General features: G+C 42.4%; 3 protein-coding genes across 4 annotated transcripts in view; 1 reads left to right on the forward strand and 2 right to left on the reverse strand.

Moving 5' to 3' along the window:
• Positions 1–2,444, reverse strand: fam83e (family with sequence similarity 83 member E). The gene is made up of 4 exons (XM_030730165.1): positions 2,423–2,444; positions 1,620–2,343; positions 1,149–1,295; positions 1–129 (listed from the first exon to the last, which is right to left on the reverse strand). Exons 2-4 carry the CDS (start codon positions 2,079–2,081, stop codon positions 1–3), a joined length of 738 nt encoding a protein of 245 aa, XP_030586025.1. The 5' UTR covers positions 2,082–2,343; positions 2,423–2,444.
• emp3a (epithelial membrane protein 3a (MAM blood group)) lies at positions 2,393–18,199 on the reverse strand. Of its 2 annotated transcripts, XM_030730168.1 has the most exons (6): positions 17,975–18,199; positions 7,012–7,122; positions 5,671–5,787; positions 5,282–5,384; positions 5,010–5,150; positions 2,393–3,643 (listed from the first exon to the last, which is right to left on the reverse strand). In XM_030730168.1, exons 3-6 carry the CDS (start codon positions 5,746–5,748, stop codon positions 3,468–3,470), a joined length of 498 nt encoding a protein of 165 aa, XP_030586028.1. In that variant the 5' UTR covers positions 5,749–5,787; positions 7,012–7,122; positions 17,975–18,199; the 3' UTR covers positions 2,393–3,467. The 2 variants fall into 2 exon arrangements, with proteins under 2 accessions (XP_030586028.1, XP_030586026.1); XM_030730166.1 differs by lacking the exon at positions 17,975–18,199 and having other exon boundaries at positions 7,012–7,165.
• LOC115780768 (coiled-coil domain-containing protein 30) overlaps positions 16,945–21,877 on the forward strand; it is a 22,932-nt gene continuing 17,999 nt past the window's right edge. The window contains exons 1-4 of the mRNA XM_030730169.1: positions 16,945–17,287; positions 21,073–21,246; positions 21,338–21,458; positions 21,661–21,872. Coding sequence (XP_030586029.1) covers positions 17,273–17,287; positions 21,073–21,246; positions 21,338–21,458; positions 21,661–21,872 — 522 coding nt within the window. The 5' untranslated portion in view covers positions 16,945–17,272. The remainder of the gene's footprint in view (positions 17,288–21,072; positions 21,247–21,337; positions 21,459–21,660; positions 21,873–21,877) is intronic.

Genomic DNA, 21,877 nt, shown 5'->3' on the forward strand with positions numbered 1-21,877 from the left:
TTACCTGTAGCTGCCATGAATCACTGTCTCTAAATCCAGCAGAAGGAATTTTTCTTTCATTTCTCCAACCACCTTTCTTCCATCCCTCAAACCAAAACTTCTCCCACCAATAACTCGGACCCGTATGTTCTGCCAAATCACAAGAGTTGTATATCACTGAAAACTGTGACTCTGACAACATCTTAATCATTACATTGATGTGAACAGGTGTGTAATAAGTACTGCAGGTACAATATGTAAACAAGACCGAGATCTTGACGTAGTTAACAGGTGCTTTGAGTTCTAAGGTGAGATAATCTATGCAAACAAATGTAGGCTTTGTCCTCTGAGGATGCATGAATGAATGTATAAATTATATGCAGCGGGGGTCCATTAAGACCGTGTTTACACTTGGATTTAAATGGGTTTTGTGGAGAGCACTACACAGAAGTGTAAACAGGGTCTTAACCTGGACCAGCCAACCAGCATTACTATTTCTAAAACCATTTTTTAGCTAGTAGACGTGACTAAAATTTGCCTTGAATTTTGCCTTTGGCTCGTCGTTAATGGAAATGTTGTCATTACTTGAAAGAAACGCACAGATGCCACTGAATGCTGTACAACCAGTTTAGCTGTGCGGCTCAATGTTACATTCCCACCAACAGCTTGCCAAAACAAAAGGACACACTTGCAGCTTGTGAGCTACAGCATGTGTGCAGCATATGAAGCAACTCAACCTAAATGATAAAATTAAATGTGAGAAATATTTGTTAGCTGAAGAAAAAAAAAAAAAAAGCAAAAACTAGACTTTAGGGCAAACTAATTATATAAATACTGTGTGCTTACACATCGAACAAAAGTAGCATCAGATAGATAGGAATTGTTTTTAGTTTCTTTCTCTGTCAGCTTGGTCAAATTTGTCAACACATTAAGCATAAGGAGTCAGGATGTCAGTATGAGACAGCTGCCTGCATTATAGTACATTATAGTGAAAAATATTGGATGAATGAACAGAGAGGTAATAATAACTGAAGACTCTGTTGAAACAGCAAATGAAAATATCCTATTCCACAACGGGCCGCGCTGTCTGACTGAAATCTATGTTTTCTTTATTGCCATGTGCTGAGGATGGCTGCTAGGTGTGTGCTGATTTATAGGTGTTGACTCACTTGTTGCTGGAGCCTGTTGAGCAAGAACTTCTCCTGAATGGACCTTTGGTTCAGGATGATGTAGACAGAGACGCCCCGAGAGGCAGCACCGTGTAAATCTCCAATTATTGCACCATCTGTCAATCCATCTGTCACAATGGCAATTAGCTGCATGGTACAAAAAAAAAAAAAAAAAAAAATAAGTAGCCTGTTTTTTAACTAAAGCCTTCTTTATTCCGCTTTTTTCACTGACAATCAAATGGAAAATGTGGTGGACAAGTGTTCAGGCACTAAAATAAGTAAAACTGAAGCCATAAAATCATACTGGCTTAAAGTGTAAAATTGTTAGTGCAGATTTGAGTGTTATACAACTAAGTAAGTCAGTAAAAAGTAAAGTTTCCTCTTGGATGTATTGAGTACTTCATCTCTACTCATGTGAAAAGATGAGTTGTGTTTATCCATAAAAACTTAATCCAGTTAATATTTGCGTACTTGTCTGGCTTTTTGTAAGTGCCGTCTGATGATCTCTCTGACAGACGGTTCTCCTTCCGCAGGAGGGCTGATGTGGACTGTGACACTTGGTATTTCCACCAGGGGGAATTTTTCAGGCCAGCCCAACTCCAGGTCTGGGACTGGCAGGTCTGAGTGGCAAGGAAAGTAGCTGGAACAAAAGTCCTCGATCTCTGAGATGCTCTTCACTCCATTCTCCTGTTGTACCTGTGGCTCATTAAAATGATAGTTCTGAACCCACCTAGGTAACTGGCTGACCTCTTCAGATGATAAGAAGCAGCCCGAGCGCTCTTTGATAAGTGAGGAGTAGAAGGCCTCTGGTCCCTCACTCAGGAGCTTCTCCACTGCTCCTCGTTCCCTCTCACAATAGAGGAACTCTGGGGAGGACTCGTCCACTGGCAGGAAAACTGCATCCTCATCCAGACTCTGCTCGTTGTTTGACATGACCGCAGTCTTGCCTTGGAATAAGTGTTACCTTTCAAAGTCCCCACTACTGTTTGTAGATGTATGCTGAGAAGACCATCCCAGAACAACTCATGTTGCCCTTCAGTCAAGTTAAACGGATATTTTCATTCACTCCTCGGCGGGAGAAAAAGTCACTCTTTTTCCATTTTGGCAAAAGCATTCCAGTACACAGATATCTTGATGTTGCTCACAGTCTCCACTCAATCAGGAAAAAACACGAGTAAATTTTGTACTTTTATTCCTTAAAAACAAAAGAAACAGGTTGATATGTTTGATTGTGCATCAGCTTAAAAAATAAATTAACGCGCTGTGACACTCACCTCCTGGATAGTTCAGGCTCTTAGATTCAAGTATCGTGCCTAAGCTGTGGTTCTTCATGCGTCACCTCCCCTACATGTCATCTAATTTAAATTAACCCTTCCACTCCTTGTTGCTGACATAATTCTCAGATTCCAGACATTCTGTGCAGCTGACAGATTGCTTTGGTGCACAGATGCTCACTCAAGACTTTTCTTTATCTCCCTGTCATACGCTGGATTATACATAGACTCGTGTTGCTCGTTACAGATCCTAAACAATATGCATCTACGTGTGTGAGGCGTGTGATGGATTATAGTGCCATGCATTCTTTATTTGAGAGGCTGCTCTACGCCTCACAGTTTTCTTTCTGGACCGGTTCAGCCTGATGGGTAAGTTTATCGGCAGTGTGTAAAACTGTATCTGAAGCCGCATCAAACGGCGTCTGGTGCAATCCAAGCAGTTTCATTTTTATTTCTTTGGAAGTACTTTTACAAAGTTGTTTGTGTTTGTGAAACATGATAGCACCGAGAAGGATTATCATTGAATTTTTGAGATGTTCCTCTTCTGTTCTGTAGAAAGTTGGCTGAGATTTCTTCAGCAAGATAAACAGTGAATGCCACACATTGGTGAGCGTTCAAACATTATGTCACCTTTTCTGAATTACATGCAAAGCACTTACTTAGAAACAAAAGACGGCTTGCACAACTTTAACCCTTTAAATGCAGGAATGCTCTTTAGCACAGCTTCACAAGTGACAACACTGAGTGTGTTTTCTTTTTAATAAGTGGCTGCATACAAAATATTAAAAATAAAAGAATAAACCCAACAATTCATGCATTTATTTCCTTGTGTTTCTACGTCAAAAACCAATTTGTTTCCTCGAAGTCCAACATACCACATAGTTAAGCAGGGGTAAGAAAACAGAGCAGCGTCATTTAAAGAAGCGCATCATTCTCAGTCATCTTATTTCCTCATGTGTGCTTACTGTTGGAAAGCAGATGGCGAGAGAGATATAAGGGGCATCACACTCCAAATAAGATGCCTTCATTACTGCTTCCTCCCGCCTCACTGCTTCTTGCGCAGGTGGACGTATAGCACTCCACTTATGACAAGCAGGGGGACACACACCCACGCCAGGATGAAACAGTAGCCAAATTGTCCTTTGCTCAAGTCTCTGGGGTCATTTAAAATCTCCTTTCTGTGGAAGGTGAAGATGAGGCAAGCGGCAAAGTCTGTGAAACCTGCAAAAGTCACAAGTAAAATAAGTGAGTAAGCAAATAAATAAATCACATTTTAAACACTGCAATGATCCTTTACTTATACGTTTTTTTTCACACTAATGTAGTCATCTGTTATTATTGTCATTGCTACTGGTATGCGTTTTTCTGGCAGTACTGAAAGCAAAAGTCCTAAAGACTCAGTGAGGGTGGTGGTGGTGGTGGTGGGTGGTGGGGTGGGTGGTGGGGTGGGAGGTAGGCAGAGGAAAGAGGAACATTTAATATTACTTTAATGCACATTTCTAATGACTCCAAGAAATATCAGTACAACATTTTTATTTTTAGAAATAGTACTCTTTGTCTCATTTTTTTTTTTTTTATTAAGATAGTCCATGATAGGACTAGATATGTTAGATGTGTTATCTCAGTGCTTTCCAGCCTTCCTGAGCTGCCTCACACTCACTGGTTCCTAAAGACGTAGCATAGATCTCTGAAAGAAGGCCAGAAAAAAGTGAACCAATCTTTCTCATTACCAGCTTTACCAGCTTTAATTCATACTAGAGTAGCATTGTGTGATTCACAAATCAAAATAATCCTTATTTATCTTACACGGGACCTTTGTGCAATGTCTCTGTCTATGTGCTGTTTGGACTGGTTGCCTGTCTCAAACTAAAATCTCACTGTTTAAGTGCTAAACACAGAGGGAAAAAAAAAGTCTGAAATTGAGCAATTATCTGAAATCGAGGCTTGTGGGAATTATTTGCACATATATTAACTTCATTATTTGAAACTTTGGCCATAAGCATCCAGACCTGCAACATCATGAAACTAACAAATATGGGAAAGGGTAATAAGTTGATTTTTAAAGGCCAAAAGCACTTAAAAAAAAAAAAAAAGCTGGACACTCTTAAGTTTTAAACAAATGATACTAAGACAGGAGCTAATACTGACTTTGTTAAGGACTACTGTATTTCCAACTGTGGTTTAATGCACATTGATGCTTTAGTGAATGCTTTCAGTAGCAGGATTATGCTTTAACAGTGTGGGTCATACAAGTGTTTTTATAGTTATGGCAACCATCTGGCTGCGGAAACGGTTGCCAGACCAGTTCATTGATGTTTTGGAGAGCTGATCAGATAAGAAAAAGGTTTGATGATAAGAAAACTGTTATCTTGGTTAAACTGAAACTGCCACATGTAGGGGAGGAAAAACATGATGGACAAAGTATTAAAAATAAGAAGGCATAACAAAACAGCTGTTTTAATTAATCAAGTGTCCAGTCCAATTAATATAAGTGTAAGTTTAGCTAAGCTGTCATTGCCATAAGAGAGTGAAAATGTTAAATTCTCACAGGTTATCCTTGCAAAAGAAAGAATAAGTCTTCAAAAACCTGCAAAGGCCTGACAAAGGCCTGTGAAGTAGAAGAGGCCTCCCCTGGAAACGGTGAACAGCTGACCCAGAAAAACCAGGAAGGAGAGTGAGGAGAAGACCACAGAGAGGACCATGAGGGCCTGGACAGACTGCAGCCAGTCTGAAAGAACAAGTTAAAAGAAGAGCATGGTGCAATTTGAACTTTCATGCAATATCCAATCATGCAGAAATGAAAAATGTGAGCTAACTGTAGCATGGCTCCAGGAAAACAAGTGAGAAATACTTTCATACCGCTTTCATCAGTAGTAGCACACACCCACGTTTCTGTGGCATTATCATAAAGGCAGTTGTACCAGAGGTCGGTGATTTCTGATTCGGTCCAAACCCACCAGGACTAAAGGGAGGGATGGGTAGGTGAGAAAGGAAGGAAGGAAGGAAGAAGGAAAGAAAGAAAGAAAGACAAACAGACATCAGTTAAAAGTATGCAGAGTCACCCAATTAATTTAGTATTGATGGCTTCAAAGACATTTACTCAGAAAGGCACATTGCACAAACCCACAGCTGGTGTGTTGATATGCACCACTTTTTGTTTGGTTCTCTTCATAGAAAACACAAAGTAACAGCGACATCTATTGATAGAAGAGGGGAAGCATGATTTAACACCATTTTCCACGTCTCACCTTCTCCAGGGTGGCAATGAGGAGCATGGCCAAGGAGACCAGGTGCAGCACGATTAGGGAGATGAGCAGAAAGACCATGGCTATTCTGAGATGTGAGGAAGAGCCGAGCAACTAACCCTGTGAAGTTTGTGAAGTAAAATGATTAGTTCATAACAGATTTTATAACTAGTCAATAAACAGATTACTGCGATCCTATTTAAATTGCCATACTTTTCACCATTACTAAACACCCTCCTTTCTTTTTATATAATTTAAAAAGACCAGCAGATTTCTGTGGCCTAAAACACTGGACTCTTTGTCTGCCACTTGAGGAAACTCTGAGTGCTTTCATCATCCATCTCTGCATCTGGACTGACAATCGCCGCCCATTTATCAAGGAACAAGCACACCACACAGAAGGGAGTGGATGTAGGGGAGTTATGCTGTATCTTTAGACTCTATCCAGTCTCTGAGGAGTACATCAAAACATCTGCACCCCGTAACATCTGTAAACAAATGTGTCACATGAAGCCCTGATGCTCATGGTCTAATACTGTCCCCCTTTTAAAAAATCTGGATATGCACAAAGTATGAAAATCAAATGAATGTATAAAGTTTTTAACACTTTCTCAAATGATTATTGCCACTAAAGGCTTTTTTAGTGAGTCACATGGGAATGGCTCAAAACAAATAAAACAGGCAAAATTTTTTTTAATGACTCACTGAATTTATCAAATCTTTAAATCAAGTCTGTCGTCTGCATAACAAATAACAGTCACTACGGCAACAGAAGAGAGAAAAACAAACACTATCCTGATCCATCAAATACTTAAGATTGCTTAATCTGAAACATTTGGGAAGCTCAAAGAGGAAGTCACATCATAAAGTTATTCTCTTCAGTTTCAGTTCACCAATGCAGCTGGATAGAATGACTAAATAATGTCATTAAGCCTGCAAACTACATTAGAATTTCTCCTTTGACTGCTGTTTTTTTTTTCTATTTTTGTAAATTAGAAATAGAGGAAATTAAATATGTTTCACTTTTTTAACCAAAAGTGGAGACAAAAATACTAAAACTGATGCATTTGCACAATTTTGAAAAGTAGGCGCTATATACAGCAACCTTAAAAGCCTGTACATCGCTTGACTGTTTACATTAGTTCACTTCACTGTGAAGTTAGACTGTCAGGAGGTCATATTGGGAAATGAATGTTGTGCTCATATTTCAGAACGACAGCAGTAAAGTACAAAACACAAGCATATCACAAGACATGGTAAGATAAAAAGTCTCATCATACTATAGCTGCATGTGTCAGACAGTAATTTCTGCGTAATCCAACTTAACAGAGGTTTGTTTCTTACCCGTTTCAAAGCGTTAGAGTCTGGAACCTTCAGAGATCCTCTGATTGTTTCCTCAGGGGCTGCTATCCTCAATCTCTGCTTTTTTCTTTTCGTGCAGAAGTTTTAGCTCTCCTACACGGAGGAGAGAAGGGCACAGATGAGGAATGTGGAGTTTGATATAGGAGGAGTTCTGAACAGCCATTTCCTCCAAACTTTCCCTGCCCTCCCCCTCAAATCTGTGGTCAGGACCAACTCAGCACCAAAAATAACATTCCTGCGGACCCGTGCAAACACAGAGCATATTCTCCACAGCTTTCTGCAGACATCCCATATGCACTGAAAATAAGAGACGCAATAACAACAACACTACGGTCATTAGAGGGTGTACTGAAGAATGACAAAGATTGCACAGCGTTTGTGTGGGCGGCACATCGTTTTATTCTTAAAGCCAGATTTGTGTCCCAGAGCTGCATTTTTGCTCGTGGTGTTCATTCAGCTGAGCAGCTTGCCATGAACACCACTACATTACTTCCTACGTGAGGTGATTGAAGGACAGGAAATAAGGGCTGATTGCTGCCCACTTTTGATTGTGAATGTACAGGAAATCTCAGACCACCCGGGATAAAACACACTGTGTTTCATCCTAAATTAAATCCCTAGAGGCAATAATAATTTGCGCTTAAACTCTTCTTCATTATAAGTGACGTCATTTGTGGTAAAAGTTTACTTAATTGCCCTGCCAGGAAACAGACTTTGCGTCACTGATGGGACACTGTTTTAAAAGCATTATAATAAAAGAATACACAACACACATAACAATTCATCTGTAGCTGTTGGGGCATCTGTGACTCTAGTGACAGAAGGAATTGTCCTCCAACTGTACAGCTGACACTTGGACTCCCTGCCTCATCCTGTTACCATGGCTTAAAAAAAAAAAGCTTGTTTTTAAATCAAAATCTGTTTGTTCATTACATTGATTGTTAGTGTATTGTCACCTGTTATCAAAATTGTTAGTGGTTAGTAAACTGGAGAAATAATAGATGCCTATAACAAACTGTAAGTATTATTTCATGACCTATATGTGGTGGAGGAAGTATTTAGACTTGTCACTACCATCATACACCTGATTCTAAGTAGAAGGCCAAAACTCAATATTTACTTAGAGATATTATCTGCATTGAGTATTATTTCGTCTGTGTATCTAAAGTAGTATCAAGAGTAAAAATCCCAAATACATTAAAAAAAAAGTGATGGATTATTTTTACTGTTGTACTAATGTGTAGGAATTCACTGCTGTGGTTCATTGAGGTGCTGTTAATTACAGCACCATCTTAATATATTAAGGACATCATAGTCTGTGAAAGTAAAATCCTAATGTTTAAAGTACAGCACTGTGCAAAGGTCTTGAGTCCCTCTTCATTTCTTTAGATTTTGGTAAAAAAATAAGAGACAGGTGTAGCAATTTACTGAAACATGTGCAAACACACATGGAAATACAGTATACAAGGCAAAAACAGAGTTTGTGTAATTCTAATAAGCTTGAATGTCAGTGCTTGGTATGACCATCTTTATGCTCCCAGGCTGCAGACTTACCTGTGGTTCCCAGAGTTTTGAAAAGTCGAATGGGAGGCAGAGCCTTCAGCCTTCGGGCCCCTCTCCTGTCGAATGAGCTCTCAGTTTAGATTTGGGAGAGAGACATTTTCTCTAGTTTTAAGCTTAGACTCAAAACTTTCCTTTTTGATAAAGCTTATAATTAGGGCTGGGACAGGTGACACTGAGCTATCCCTTAGTTATACTGCCAGAGGCTTAGACGTCATGTGCTGCACTGAGCACTTCTCCTCCATTTACTTCTTTTCACTCCCCAGGTGTTTATACACCACTGCAGCATGTCATTAAATCCTTGTCTTCTCTCTCCTTCAGTCTGTGTTTTGTCCTGTCTCCTTATGTTCTCTTTTCTCTTCTATTTATCCCTCATCCCCCAACCAGTCTATGCAGATGGTTGCCTCTCCCTGAGCATGATTCAACAGAGTTTCTTCCAGTTAAAAAGGAGTTTTACCTTCCCACCCTTGCCAAGTTCTTGCTCTTAGGGGGTCGTTTGATTGTTTGGGTTTTCTCCGGAATACTGTAAGGTCTTTACCTTACAGTATAAAGCACCTTGTGGTGACTGTTGTTGTGATTTGGTGCTATATAGATAAACCTGAATTGAACTGAATTCTTTAACACAGTCTGAACTCTCTTAGGCAATGTTTCTTCTAATTTCTTAATGAGTAGCTCTCCAGACTTCTTGAAGGACATTCAAAGGTCTTCTTTAGATGTTGGCTGTTTTTTCTTCTGTTCTCTCTCAAGATGATCCCACACTGCTTCAATAATTTTGACTCTGAGGCTTTGAGGAAGCCAATCTTTGACTCATAGTGCTGCATTGACTGTTTCTCTATCTGGGTATTCTTTTACTGTACTGGCAGTTTGTGTGGTATCATTGTCATGCTGGCAAATTAAGTTGTTACTTTTGACAAGATCCCCAACACCACTGACTGAAATGCAGCCCCAAACCATGACAGAGCCTCCACCAATGGCTGTAGACACTCACTGTTGGACCACTCTCCTGACCTCCTTCATACATGCTGACAATGACTGGAACCTGACCTGTAATACCTGCTGCCACTGACTTTCAGTCCAGTTCTTGTGTAATTTGGTATACCTCAGTCTTTTCTCACGGTATCCCTTCCTTAAGAATGGCTTCTTGTCAGCCACCATTCCACTGAGGCCATTTCTGATGAGGCTTCAGCAAAGATCTACTGAAAGGCCACATATCTGGGTTTTCAAATTGTAGGATACACTGCTCACCATGCTGAGAAATGCCAGGTTTTCAGCTAATAGCACTTTGCGAATCACCTTGTTGGTGCAAAAATACTTTTTATGCCTGTCAAACTGTGTTATCTTTGGCATAGTTGGTAGATTCAACTAAATAAATGGGGACAAATGAAATGTTTTTGTGACAGGCTGCTAGTAACAAAGTGCTTACTTGGCAGATATATGTACTTTACAACTGGTTCATTGCTAAGCTGTATGTTATGCGTAGACAAAAGCACAGATTCATCCCTTGAGTTAGGTGCCTTTTTTATGCTTGAATGATTCACACATCAGTGCTAAGTGGCTCTAATAAACAAACAAAAAATAATCCCTCATCTGCATAACAAATAACAGTCACTACAGTAACATAAGATAGGAAAATAAACTATCCTGAGCCAAATACTTATGATTTCTTAATCTGAAACATTCAGGAAGCTCGAAGTGGAACTTACATCACTGAGTAAAACTCTTTAGTTTCAGTTCACTAACACAGCTGGAAAAAATTAGTAAATGATGATTTTTTTTTTTTCTATTAAGCCTTCAAACTACATTTGGAACTCTCCTTTAACTGCTGTTTTTCTACTTTTGTAAATCAGAAATTGGGGAAATTAAATGTGTTTAATTTTTGCTAACCAAAAGATGAGACAAAAATATTTAAACTGATTATTTACACAATTTTAAAAAACAGGTGCTACATGTAACCTTATAAGTCTGTATGCTGTGTGACTGTTTACATTAGTACACTTCACTGTGCAGTTAGACTGTCAGGAGTTTGAATTGTTTGTCTTGCACACCGTTCTTCCCCTGCTCTGGCATTACAGGGAAGTAAATGTATGTTTATATCTCAGACTCAGAACGACAGCATTAAAGCACGCTGTAAAAAATGCAAGCGTGTCACAGTCAAGGTAAGAACACAAACTATATCTTCAAAGTTTTATTAGCATTTGATCACATCTGGATGTGACCAAGGTCATCACAGTTAACTAAAACTAAACTGAAAACTACAACTAGATGTGAAAACACATTTTAGTTAAATAAAATGAAAATGAAAACTAAAGTGCATTAAAGGGAATTGTTTACTTTTAAGGCAATAGTATTGTATTTTGTATATTGTGGAAGTTAACCTTGCGTGGAAAAACGAACGGGAAACTTCTCACTTTAAGACTCCGTGAGTCGTGTTTATTAACACCGGAAAAACAGCTAGCCAAAAAAAACACCAACAGCAAAAAACGTCATCGGGACTCTTAAAGAGACCGCGACCATTACATGAATCACAACATTAAAGACGGTGAACAAACAACCTAACCATAACCATAACCATAACCGGACATGTATACAAAAGTGAATTATGCCATCAGTGTTGATAGCACTACACATGCCCCCCCAGAATTCACTACAACAGAAAACCTGAAAAAGAAAACATCAACGGCGTGGTGGGCGAAGCAAACGCCCGGCACGGCTCCGCCGAACGGGAGGAGGCAGAACCGCGTCCTCAGCGGCCGGCTGAGGGGCTCTGCTGCGGCATGGTTGAGGGGCAGGCGGAACGGGAAAAGGGGGCCTAGTCAGGGGCCGACCTCGTTTTGGGGGCAGCGCCAACTCGACCGGCCCAGCCGGATCTAGGTGAGCTGGTTTAAGGCGGTCCACGGATATAGTCTCCGCTTTGCCCCCCACGTCCACCACAAAGTGCTTGTCTCCAGTGCCCATGACACGGAAGGGGCCCTCATAAGGCGGCCGGAGGGGTCCGCGGCGACCATCTACTCGAATGAAAACGTAGCCCGTAGACTGCAGGCCCCTGGGGACGTGAGAGTTCGGCAAACCATGGCAGGAAGTAGGAAGTGGAGCAAACCGTCTGGCATTGTCCAACAGGCTGGAGCGCTGGAGTGCAGCTGACCAAGGGGTCGTGGTGCTGCGGACGAAATCCCCAGGGACCCGCAGCGGCTGGCCATAGACCAGCTCCGCGGAGGAGGCCTGGAGGTCTTCCTTAGGTGCTGTCCGGATGCCCAGCATGACCCATGGGAGTTTGTCCGCCCAGGAACTGTCCGTCAGGCTGGCCCGCAAGGAGGCTTTCATCGACCTGTGAAAACGTTCACAGAGGCCATTACTCTGGGGGTGGTAGGCCGTGGTGCGGTGGAGTTTAACCCCCAAGCTCGCTGCAACAGCGTTCCAAAGTTCAGAGGTAAACTGAACGCCACGGTCTGAGGAAATGTCTGCAGGGGTGCCAAAACGGGACACCCAGGTGCCAATAAATGCCCGTGCCACATCCGCTGATGTTATGGATGAGAGAGGAACAGCCTCCGCCCACCGTGTGGTCCTGTCGACCATAGTGAGCACATGGGTGTAACCCTGCGAGGGTGGAAGTGGGCCGACTAGGTCGATGTTGACGTGGTCGAACCGCCGTTCCGGCACTCGAAACTGTTCCAGTGGCGCTTTAGTGTGGCGGTGTACTTTGGCACGTTGGCATGCCACACAGGTGTTTGCCCAGTCCCTCACGTCCTTTTTAAGTCCATGCCACACAAACTTGGCTGCCACCAGCCGTTGTGAGGCCTTGGTTCCAGGATGCGAGAGGCCGTGGATGGCATCAAAAACGGGTCGCCTCCATTTCGCAGGCACCACAGGCCTAGGAGGGCCCATGGAGATGTCGCAAAGCAGAGTGGTGCCAGCCTCGTCGAATGTCACATCTTGTAGGCGCAGCCCAGTATTGGATGAACGGCAAGCCTGCACTTCCGTGTCTGTGGCCTGGTCAGCTGCCATGCTGCCATAATCCAAACCGAGGTGCACCGCCCCTGCGATAGCACGGGAGAGGCAGTCTGCGACATGGTTGTTCTTTCCGGAAAGGTGTGCAATGTCCGTTGTGAATTCCGAAATGTAAGTCAGCTGCCGTTGCTGCCTGCCAGACCATGGCTGAGTGACTTTGGACATGGCGAAGGTCAGAGGCTTGTGGTCCACAAAAACGGTGAACTGGCGTCCCTCCAGCAGCGAACGAAAGTGTCGGATGGCGAGGTATACACCAAGGAGCTCCCGGTCGAAGGTGCTATACTTCCGTTCGCTGGGGCGCAATTGCCTGCTGAAAAAGGCAAGGGGCTGCCAAGCATCACCCACCCACTGTTCGTAAACCGCCCCGACTGCGTAGTCCGAGGCATCCGTGGTAAGTGCGATTGGGGCGGAGGAGGCTGGATGGGCCAACATGGCGGCCTTAGCCAAGGCTGACTTAGCGTCGACAAAAGCCTTGTCTCTTTCCGGGCTCCAGCCCACAGGCTGTCTGGGTGTGCTGCCTTTCAGGGCCTCGTATAAGGGTCGCATGGTTTGGGCGGCCCCAGGGAGAAAACGGTGGTAGAAATTAACCATGCCTAGAAACTCCTGCAGGGCTTTGACAGTGACTGGGCGTGGAAAAGTGGTGATGGCCTCGACTTTTGACGGAAGAGGAACGACCCCCTCCTTCGTGACTCTGTGCCCCAGAAAGTCTATGGTGGACAGGCCAAACTCGCACTTGGCTGGATTGATGATGAGCCCGTGCTCGGTCAGCCGCTCGAACAACGTGCGAAGGTGCACAAGGTGCTCTGAAGGTGATGAACTGGCCACCAGGATGTCATCCAGGTACACAAACAGGAAAGGGAGATCTCGTAGCACAGAGTCCATGAGCCGCTGGAAAGTCTGAGCAGCATTCTTGAGGCCGAATGGTGTGCGCAGGAACTCAAATAATCCAAACGGTGTGATTACAGCGGTTTTTGGGATGTCGAGAGGGTGTACGGGCACCTGATGGTATCCTCTGATCAGGTCCACCTTTGAAAAAATGACCGTACCGGCCAGGTGCGCTGAAAAATCCTGGATGTGTGGCACTGGGTAGCGGTCAGGCGTTGTCGCGTCGTTGAGCCGTCGGTAGTCCCCGCAAGGACGCCAGCCCCCTCCGGGTTTAGGGACGAGGTGAAGGGGGGAGGCCCAAGGGCTGTTGGAGCGTCGAACAATCCCCATACGCTCCATGGACTCGAACTCCGCCCTGGCCACGGCAAGCTTGCTTGGCTCGAGGCGCCGAGCACGAGCGTATACAGGCGGGCCAGTGGTGTCAATGTGATGCTCGACACCGTGCTTGGCTGTGGAAGAGGAGAAGGTGGGCTGTGTGAGTGCTGGAAACTCAGCAAGTAGATGCTGGAAACTGTCCGTGACAGAGAGCAGGCTGGAGAGGTGTACTGCGTCAGAGGCTCCGAGCGTGCATGCATAAGAGCAGAAGGTAACGGCGTTGATCAAGCGCTGATATTTAACGTCGACCAACAGCCCATATGCACACAAAAAATCTGCCCCTAAGAGGGGAACAGCGACTTTGGCAGTCACAAAGTCCCAGCCAAAGCGTTGCCCCCCAAAACACAGTTCAACATGTCTTGTGCCGTACGTACGGATGGGGCTGCCATTAGCGGCTTCCATGGGGGGGCCGTGGGTGTCAGCTACAACGTCCACTTGTGAAGCAGGCAGGAGACTGCGCTGCGCCCCTGTGTCGCAGAGGAAACGCCGGCCGGAAATGGAGTCGTGGATGAAGGGCAGCCTGCCGACATGGCCGACGCTCACGGCCACTAACGAGCGCCGGCCTTGGCGTTTCCCACCCCGCTGAAGCTGCAGGGAGAGCGGCATCGTTTGGCCTTGGAGCCAAACCTGGCATGGTAGTAGCACAAACCGGAAGACGGCTGCCGACGCGGGGCTGCTGCTGCGACGAGCGTGTGATCATCCCGTACTTCGGAGAAATCACCGGCAGGGAGGGAGGCAGCCGCGCAAGGCTGCGGACTAGCCAGGAAGCACTTGTCGGCTTCCGCAGCCAGTTCTCTGCAATCAGTGCTGACAGTGTTGGCTAAAGCGGCTCTCACGTAGGCAGGCAGTTGGCGCAGGAAAAGGTGTACGAAAAGGAAATCCGGCTTATTGTCACCGAGCAGAGCGAGCATGCGGTCCATGAGCTCCGAGGGCTTGCTGTCACCGAGCCCTTGAAGAGAAAAAAGCCTATTGGCCCTCTCTGCGTCGGACAGTCCGAATGTTTGCAGTAAGTATTCCTTCAGAGTTTCATACTTTCTTGTTGGAGGAGGGTGAGTCAGAAGGCTCACCACTCTCGATGCCGTAGAACTGCCCAGGGCCGATACCACGTAGTAGTATTTAGTTTCGTCGGCGGTTATCTGGCGTAAGGCAAACTGTGCCTCAGTCTGAGCAAACCAGGCTGAAGCAGACGATTCCCAGAATTCGGGTAGCTTGAGAGACACAGCGTTGGCGGTCATGGTGATCTGGATACGTCCAGTAACAAACGTCGGGGTCACCAGTGTGGAAGTTAACCTTGCGTGGAAAAACGAACGGGAAACTTCTCACTTTAAGACTCCGTGAGTCGTGTTTATTAACACCGGAAAAACAGCTAGCCAAAAAAAACACCAACAGCAAAAAACGTCATCGGGACTCTTAAAGAGACCGCGACCATTACATGAATCACAACATTAAAGACGGTGAACAAACAACCTAACCATAACCATAACCGGACATGTATACAAAAGTGAATTATGCCATCAGTGTTGATAGCACTACAATATGTTCATTTTGTTTTCTTTGTTCTTTTTGAACATGCTTTAAGAAGTTTGTAGTGTAATAAAAATCAGATTCCAAAAAGATCATGTCACAGAAGGTCATGGATAATAGGTATTAAATAACTGGCCATGAATAACTTGAGCTTATATTATAATATTATACTTCAGTATATTTCTAACTAACCAGGCAGCTCATTCTCTTTCTCTTGACAATACTTTTCTTTAGAGACATAACACATTTTGGGGTCAACTTGAAAGAAAAGAAGATGTCAAAGTGAGTTCAGAGGTCAAATGTAACATTAGGATGCAAACTATATTGTGATATTTAGAATCCCCATATACCAGCATCATTTCCTAAATGGTGCCAGTAAAAACACAGGCAGGAGAATTTTAATAGTTTTAAAGATAAAAGAATGAAAGTTTGACCTTGAAGAAGAGGTCAGAGGTCCAAAGTAATGTGATATTTAGAATCCTCATATATCATTACCTATATGTTGTAAATGCATAATAAAGAGTTTTAAATAGCTCTATATAGTATTATTATTGCTTTGACCTTCAGATCAATCTGTTGACCATGAAGGAGATGTCAGAGGTCAAATGTGACATGATATTTTAAATCTTTATACGGTACTTCCCATATGTTGACAATACACACTACACTTTAAGAATTATAGTTTTTAAGTTATAAGGTTTTTTTTTTTTTGTCAATTTTCAATCAATAAATCATTAAGTTGACCTTGAAGATCTTGGCGGACATAAGCACTCAATAACACAACACACACATTCATTCATCTTTATTTGTAAATAGAACCTGATATCATGATATTCAGCCATAACGTGCATGCCTCAAACAATGCAAAGATGCTTCAGATCATTGAGGTGCGTGCGTGTGTGCATGCCTATGTGTAATTAAAAGCATTTCACTTTTCCAGGAGAGGGCGCTATAATTGAAGCTTTGAGTAATGAACCCATTTTTGAAACAACTGATTCAAGTGGTTTTTCACAAAAACTTCATTTTCTCATCACTAGTGTGAAGTATTAATTAAATCTTAATGTAATTGACTTGAACAACAAACATGTTAAATGAAAAGTATAAAATGTATTCTTACATGTTTGTACTGATATTTAGCAGTGACATTGAACTACTCATGTTGGTAAAGATTTGTCCTGATGCCTTCAGGCACCCATGGAAAACCCAGGATTACAGAGAGTTATTACAATAAGGCAGTGGTTCCCAAAATCAGGAATGCTGGGGCCCACTTAAAAAACTCATATATAAAGTGATAATGCCAATATGTGACCCACTTGCCACTGGAACACAAACTTCAATAGAGCAGTAAATTTAGGTCAGAGTAATGAATAATATCACAAACTAACCACATCTTATTACCAGTTTTGAATCTTTTTTTTAAATAAATACATTTATATAAATATGCAACTATGCATAGTTGTGAGTAATTTCAAGATGCATTTCTGTTATTACTGCGGCCCGCCTGCAGTATCTTGGGCCACGACCCACACTTTCGGAACCACTGCAGTAAGATATTACCACCCACCCGCATTTACTTACAGACGCTGCGGAAGGTGATATTGGTCAGCACATCCCTCCAGCATTCACCCACATTATGTTTACGTGTGTAAAACATCGTGAAAGTCGCTAGCGTGTGTGTGTTTTTTTTAAATCCCGGACTTTGTCTGAGGGGCTCTCCTCTGTCTTCGCGGCATACCGTTACAACAACGGGAAGAAAACGACGCGTGTTCACGCTGTTACCGTCTGTCTCGGTACCAGTGAGAGCGGATTTTCAGAGACAGTTTGAAACAACTGCGGCCAAAAAATGAAGGCTAAAACGTGAGACTGAGCTTTGTTTTCCGTCACCGAAGGACAAATGGATCAAGCGGAGGTATCATTAACTTTTCTTCGCAGCGACTACAAGGCTAGCTAGCGAAAATACCAACAGAAAATAAAATACCACCAGCTTGTTTTCATATGGCTGCAGCATCCCACAACTGCAAAAGTTGTAGATACTTTAGGCATCATTGAATTCCCATTGAGTTCCCTTGTAGAAAAAAAGTGTCTGAAAGGGGTATGTAAAGAGCTATTAACGCACATATAAAGTAAGTTATTTTTCTGTTTTGTTGTCAAGTTATGCCACGTTTTAGACCAAGAAGACGACGAAGAAGCAGCAGCTCAACAAACACGCTGGTTAATGCCAGCTGTCTCCACAGGATAAAACAGCTGAGGACAACTGAGCACAGAGAGAAGACAGCTGATTTTGTGAAGGAACATAAACATCTGACTGCTTCAAAACATTATTGGTTAGCGTTTCCACACAGCAGCTTGTGTCATCAGTTTCTTTTAAATGAAAGCATGAAGGATGGTCATGTCAAAAAATGACTGCCGATGTTTCTGGAGAAATAAAGGATATATAAACGTCACTTTGCCAAAAACTGGTTCTAGCTGGTTTTACCTATAAGCCAATGCTAATTAGTTTGCTAATGCTAGTGATGGTGAACAGTTAGGCCTGAATTAGGCTGGAATTAGACTTCTGCGTAGGGTCTATGCGGGTCTTACCATAACCGGAACTCACCTCTGAACTCACAATCCTTGCGGGCTGTGTCAGCCTGACCTTTTTCTCTAAGGCCTCTCACAGCTCCTGGGGTTTTATGTTAAATAGGAAGCCTGAAATTGTCCTTTAAGCTCCCCTTTTCCTCTTCTTCGCCCTCGCGTTCACGCTAGCCATTTTGCTTTCTGCACACCAGCGAAATCAAGCGTGAACAGGACTAGCATGATCGCATGTGCACACTGTGAACGAATTTGGCCGTGCCCGGTGGTAGGTCCACCTATAATGGAGGGATCAAGTAAGAGAGAGTCTGGTATTCTCAGCCCAGCGCAAGACGTCCTCAGCATGGCAGCACCGGGCAATCAACTGCTGGCTAGAACCCTGATACCCCTGAACCCTGATAATTGATTGATGTTTACTGCAAATACTTCTGTAATATCACAATTGCATTATAAAGCCCTGTCGGAGGTTTTATTCCAGTTAAAAGGGAGTTTTTCCTTCCCACTGTCACTAAGTGCTTGCTCATAGGGGGTTGTTTTGATTGCTGGATTTTCTCTGTAATTATTGTATGGTCTTTACCTTTCAATATAAAATGGCTTGAGGTGACTGTTGTGATTTGGCTATGTAAATAAAATTGAACTGAATTGAAGCTGAAAATACTGTTGAGTAAAGTTAATACAGTCGTGTGAAAAAGACAGTTTCCACAGATATCCATCCAGTTAAAAATAGGTACATCCTTACTGCTTCCATAGGAGTTAAGAGCAAGTAGCAGCCAGGTGCTGCTAATCAAATGCACTTGATTAATTAATCATCCGCAAGTGTGAGCACCTCTTTAAAAGCAGAAGCTTTATCAGTTTGCTGGTCTGGAGAATTCATGTGTGTGGTAACACAATGCCACAGTCTTTGTAGCAATGGACATGCCAGCAAATTCACCCCAAGGTCAGACTGTGCAGTGTTCAGAGAAACTGCAAAAACACAAGCACTACATGCCAGATGCTACAGCTAGCATGTTAAATGTTAAAGGTCATGAAAGGTGGAAAAAGACTGAATAACTATGGCTTATTTGGAAGGGTTGAAAGGAGGAAACCTCTTCTGTCTATAGATCAGGGCTCTTCAACTCCAGGCCTCGAGAGTCCCTGTCCTGCAGGTTTTAGATATGTCTCTGCTTCAACACACCTGAGTTAAATATAGAAGTCATTAGCAGGACTCTGGAGAACTTGACTGCATACTGAGGAGGTGATTCAGCTGTGTTGGATTAGGGATACATCTAAAACCTGCAGCACAGGGGCTCTCGAGGCCTGGAGTTGAAGAGCCCTGCTATAGATTATATACACAATCACATAAAAGGAAAATGTACCAGATTTAGTTATGAGCTAGTTTCCATCTGTAGTTCATGGGCAGGTAGAAAACAGTTAAGATCAATCAGTGAAACACAGATACACATACTCACATATATGGCACATGATAACAAAAGATTAACACAAATATAACTCCATTTAATTGCATATAAATGGAGTTCCATAGAACAAAAAACTAATTATAATGAGATTAAATGCTCACAAGGCTGAGTCCTCAAAATCATTTTTTTTTCACATCACAAGAGAAGATAAGATAATTGATACAAATTCTCTAATTCTTTGGAAGCACATTACAGGCTTTAATTGGTTTATAGCTTAAGCACACTAAAGTAACCTGTTGTGGTGGACCTGGTTACTACTCGTTTGTTCAGAGCATGTCTGTACAAATTTATGCAGGTCCAAAAAAACTGCACCCACCACCACTCCCTTATCAAGACTTGCCTTAATGATTTTGATAAAGTCGCAGCATGCTTTCTGTTGAGTGGTTAGCTCTGAAACCAAACTGCATGAGATGCAATAGATTTACTTCATTTACTGTAGGTGTGCCATCACTTATTCAGCTAAAACCTTTTCAACCAGTTTTGAAATGGTGGGTAGTATACTGATTGGTCTGTAGTTACTAACTTCCTGTCTGTCACCTAATTTATGAATAGGATATATAATGGCAGTTTTTAAGGGAATATTCCCTCATGCAGTGATTGATTTATAATGTAATCAAAGTAGTTAAAATGTCCTTATATTTATTTAGGAAAAAGTGTCACGCCGCAAGATATCTTTTGCACTTGAGTTTGATAATGCTGAGATCATTTTACTTAGTTTCTCATCATCTATGTGATTAAGGGTTAAAGTACTTTAACTGATTAAAACCAAAGGTGAATAGATTTCTGCAGCTCAGGGCAAAATTAATATAATAATCATTAAAACTATTTGCCACAATGAAACTGCCATCTTGCATGGTCCTGTTTACTTTAAGCTGTATGGATAAATTTTTGGGGGGTGATTCTGATTTCAGAGATTTCCCTTTCCCTCATTCATTTGCGTAAAGTGTTATTTAACCAAGGCAAGGTTTGTTTTCAGGTTTAGTAAATTTGAATGTAAGTGTCTTGAATGTATACATTAAGTTCCTACAGGGTTGTTCACTATTTTTATTTTTAATTATACTTTCCCATTGTGTTTGCCTTTTTTCATTAGCAAAATGCTGTATTTTCCTCTTTGGGAAAAATGAAATATATTTCTTCCCATTGAAGACGTTTGGCCATAACGCACAGCACCATGTTTTGGTGCTGTGCGTTATGGCATCTTCATTTGCATAAACAAATACCTGCAGACCTCAAAGTATCAACACTGTAAAGAATAGTGCACCAAAATTCCCCCACAACAATGTGAGAGACTGATAAAGTTACACAGAAAACAGTTAGTTCAAGTTATTACTGTTAAAGTCGGTTCTACAAGCTGCTGAACCACGGGGTGTGTATTTAGTTTTTCACTGGATTGTTTAGAGTCCTGGAAAAACTTTCTGTTTTACATGACTGTATTTACCAAACCTCTTACTACAATCCAAGTAGCAAGAGACAGTAAAAATCTTCCAGAGCATGGTGTATATATATATATATATATATATATATATATATATATATATATATATATATATATATATATATATATATATATATATATATATATATATATATATATATATATATATATATATATATAAGGTGGTTTTAAGTAACCTCAGTCCCATGTCACCTTTACTGTCACTAATAGGAGCTGGAGCAGATCTCCACTTGGTGTATAGAGGAGGGCCTTGCTCCTGACTCCTCAAAGGAGGCTCAGCTGTGTTTGCTATGGCGTGCCCTTCAGCACACGAGAAGCCATCTGAGCAAAGTGACCAGAGACCTGGAAACCCACCGCTCTCAGCACTTTGCAGAGATGACAGAGGTAAGGTATCACTACTGAGGACATCAGGGTTTGACAGTAAGAGAGAAAGTCTGTTATCTACCAAAGGGTTGTCTTTCTTTCTATCTGTAAGGTACGCAAGTCGTTGGAGCAGATCCGATTCTTTACAGAGCACAAAGATGTTTTGGCTCAGGAAATACAAGATGAGAACGATCATCTTAAGGAGCAGCTGCGGCGCCTAATATCACTTCAAGGTGGGAAAATTGTTTACCTACACAATATACAGAGTAGAGTACTCCAAGACCATTGGCAAAATTCTTTGTTAATGTAGAGTTTTCACTTTATTGCATGCTATCAGCCATATATATGTTTTTGTCTGACATGTTAAAGGACTCTTTGTGTCCTTATTCTTTTATCATCTTAAACATCCTTACGTTCCCTTGTTTCCTCTATCAGATGCCCAGATAAGCGAGGTGGCTAAAATGCTATACCAGCAGGGTCTCACAGAGTTGATTCACAGCACTCCTAGTGAGCAGGTGGCTTACCTCCTGGTGGAAAGGGCTTCCCTGCTTGAGACAAGTGAATTTACAGACAAGGAGATGGGTGATGGAAACACAGCCAACCAAGCAGGGACAGGAGCACAGGTGATGAGCACCACCATACTCCAGGTTAG

Source organism: Archocentrus centrarchus, chromosome 5 (genome assembly GCF_007364275.1).
Source record: "Archocentrus centrarchus isolate MPI-CPG fArcCen1 chromosome 5, fArcCen1, whole genome shotgun sequence".
NCBI classification, from domain to species: Eukaryota; Metazoa; Chordata; class Actinopteri; order Cichliformes; family Cichlidae; genus Archocentrus; species Archocentrus centrarchus.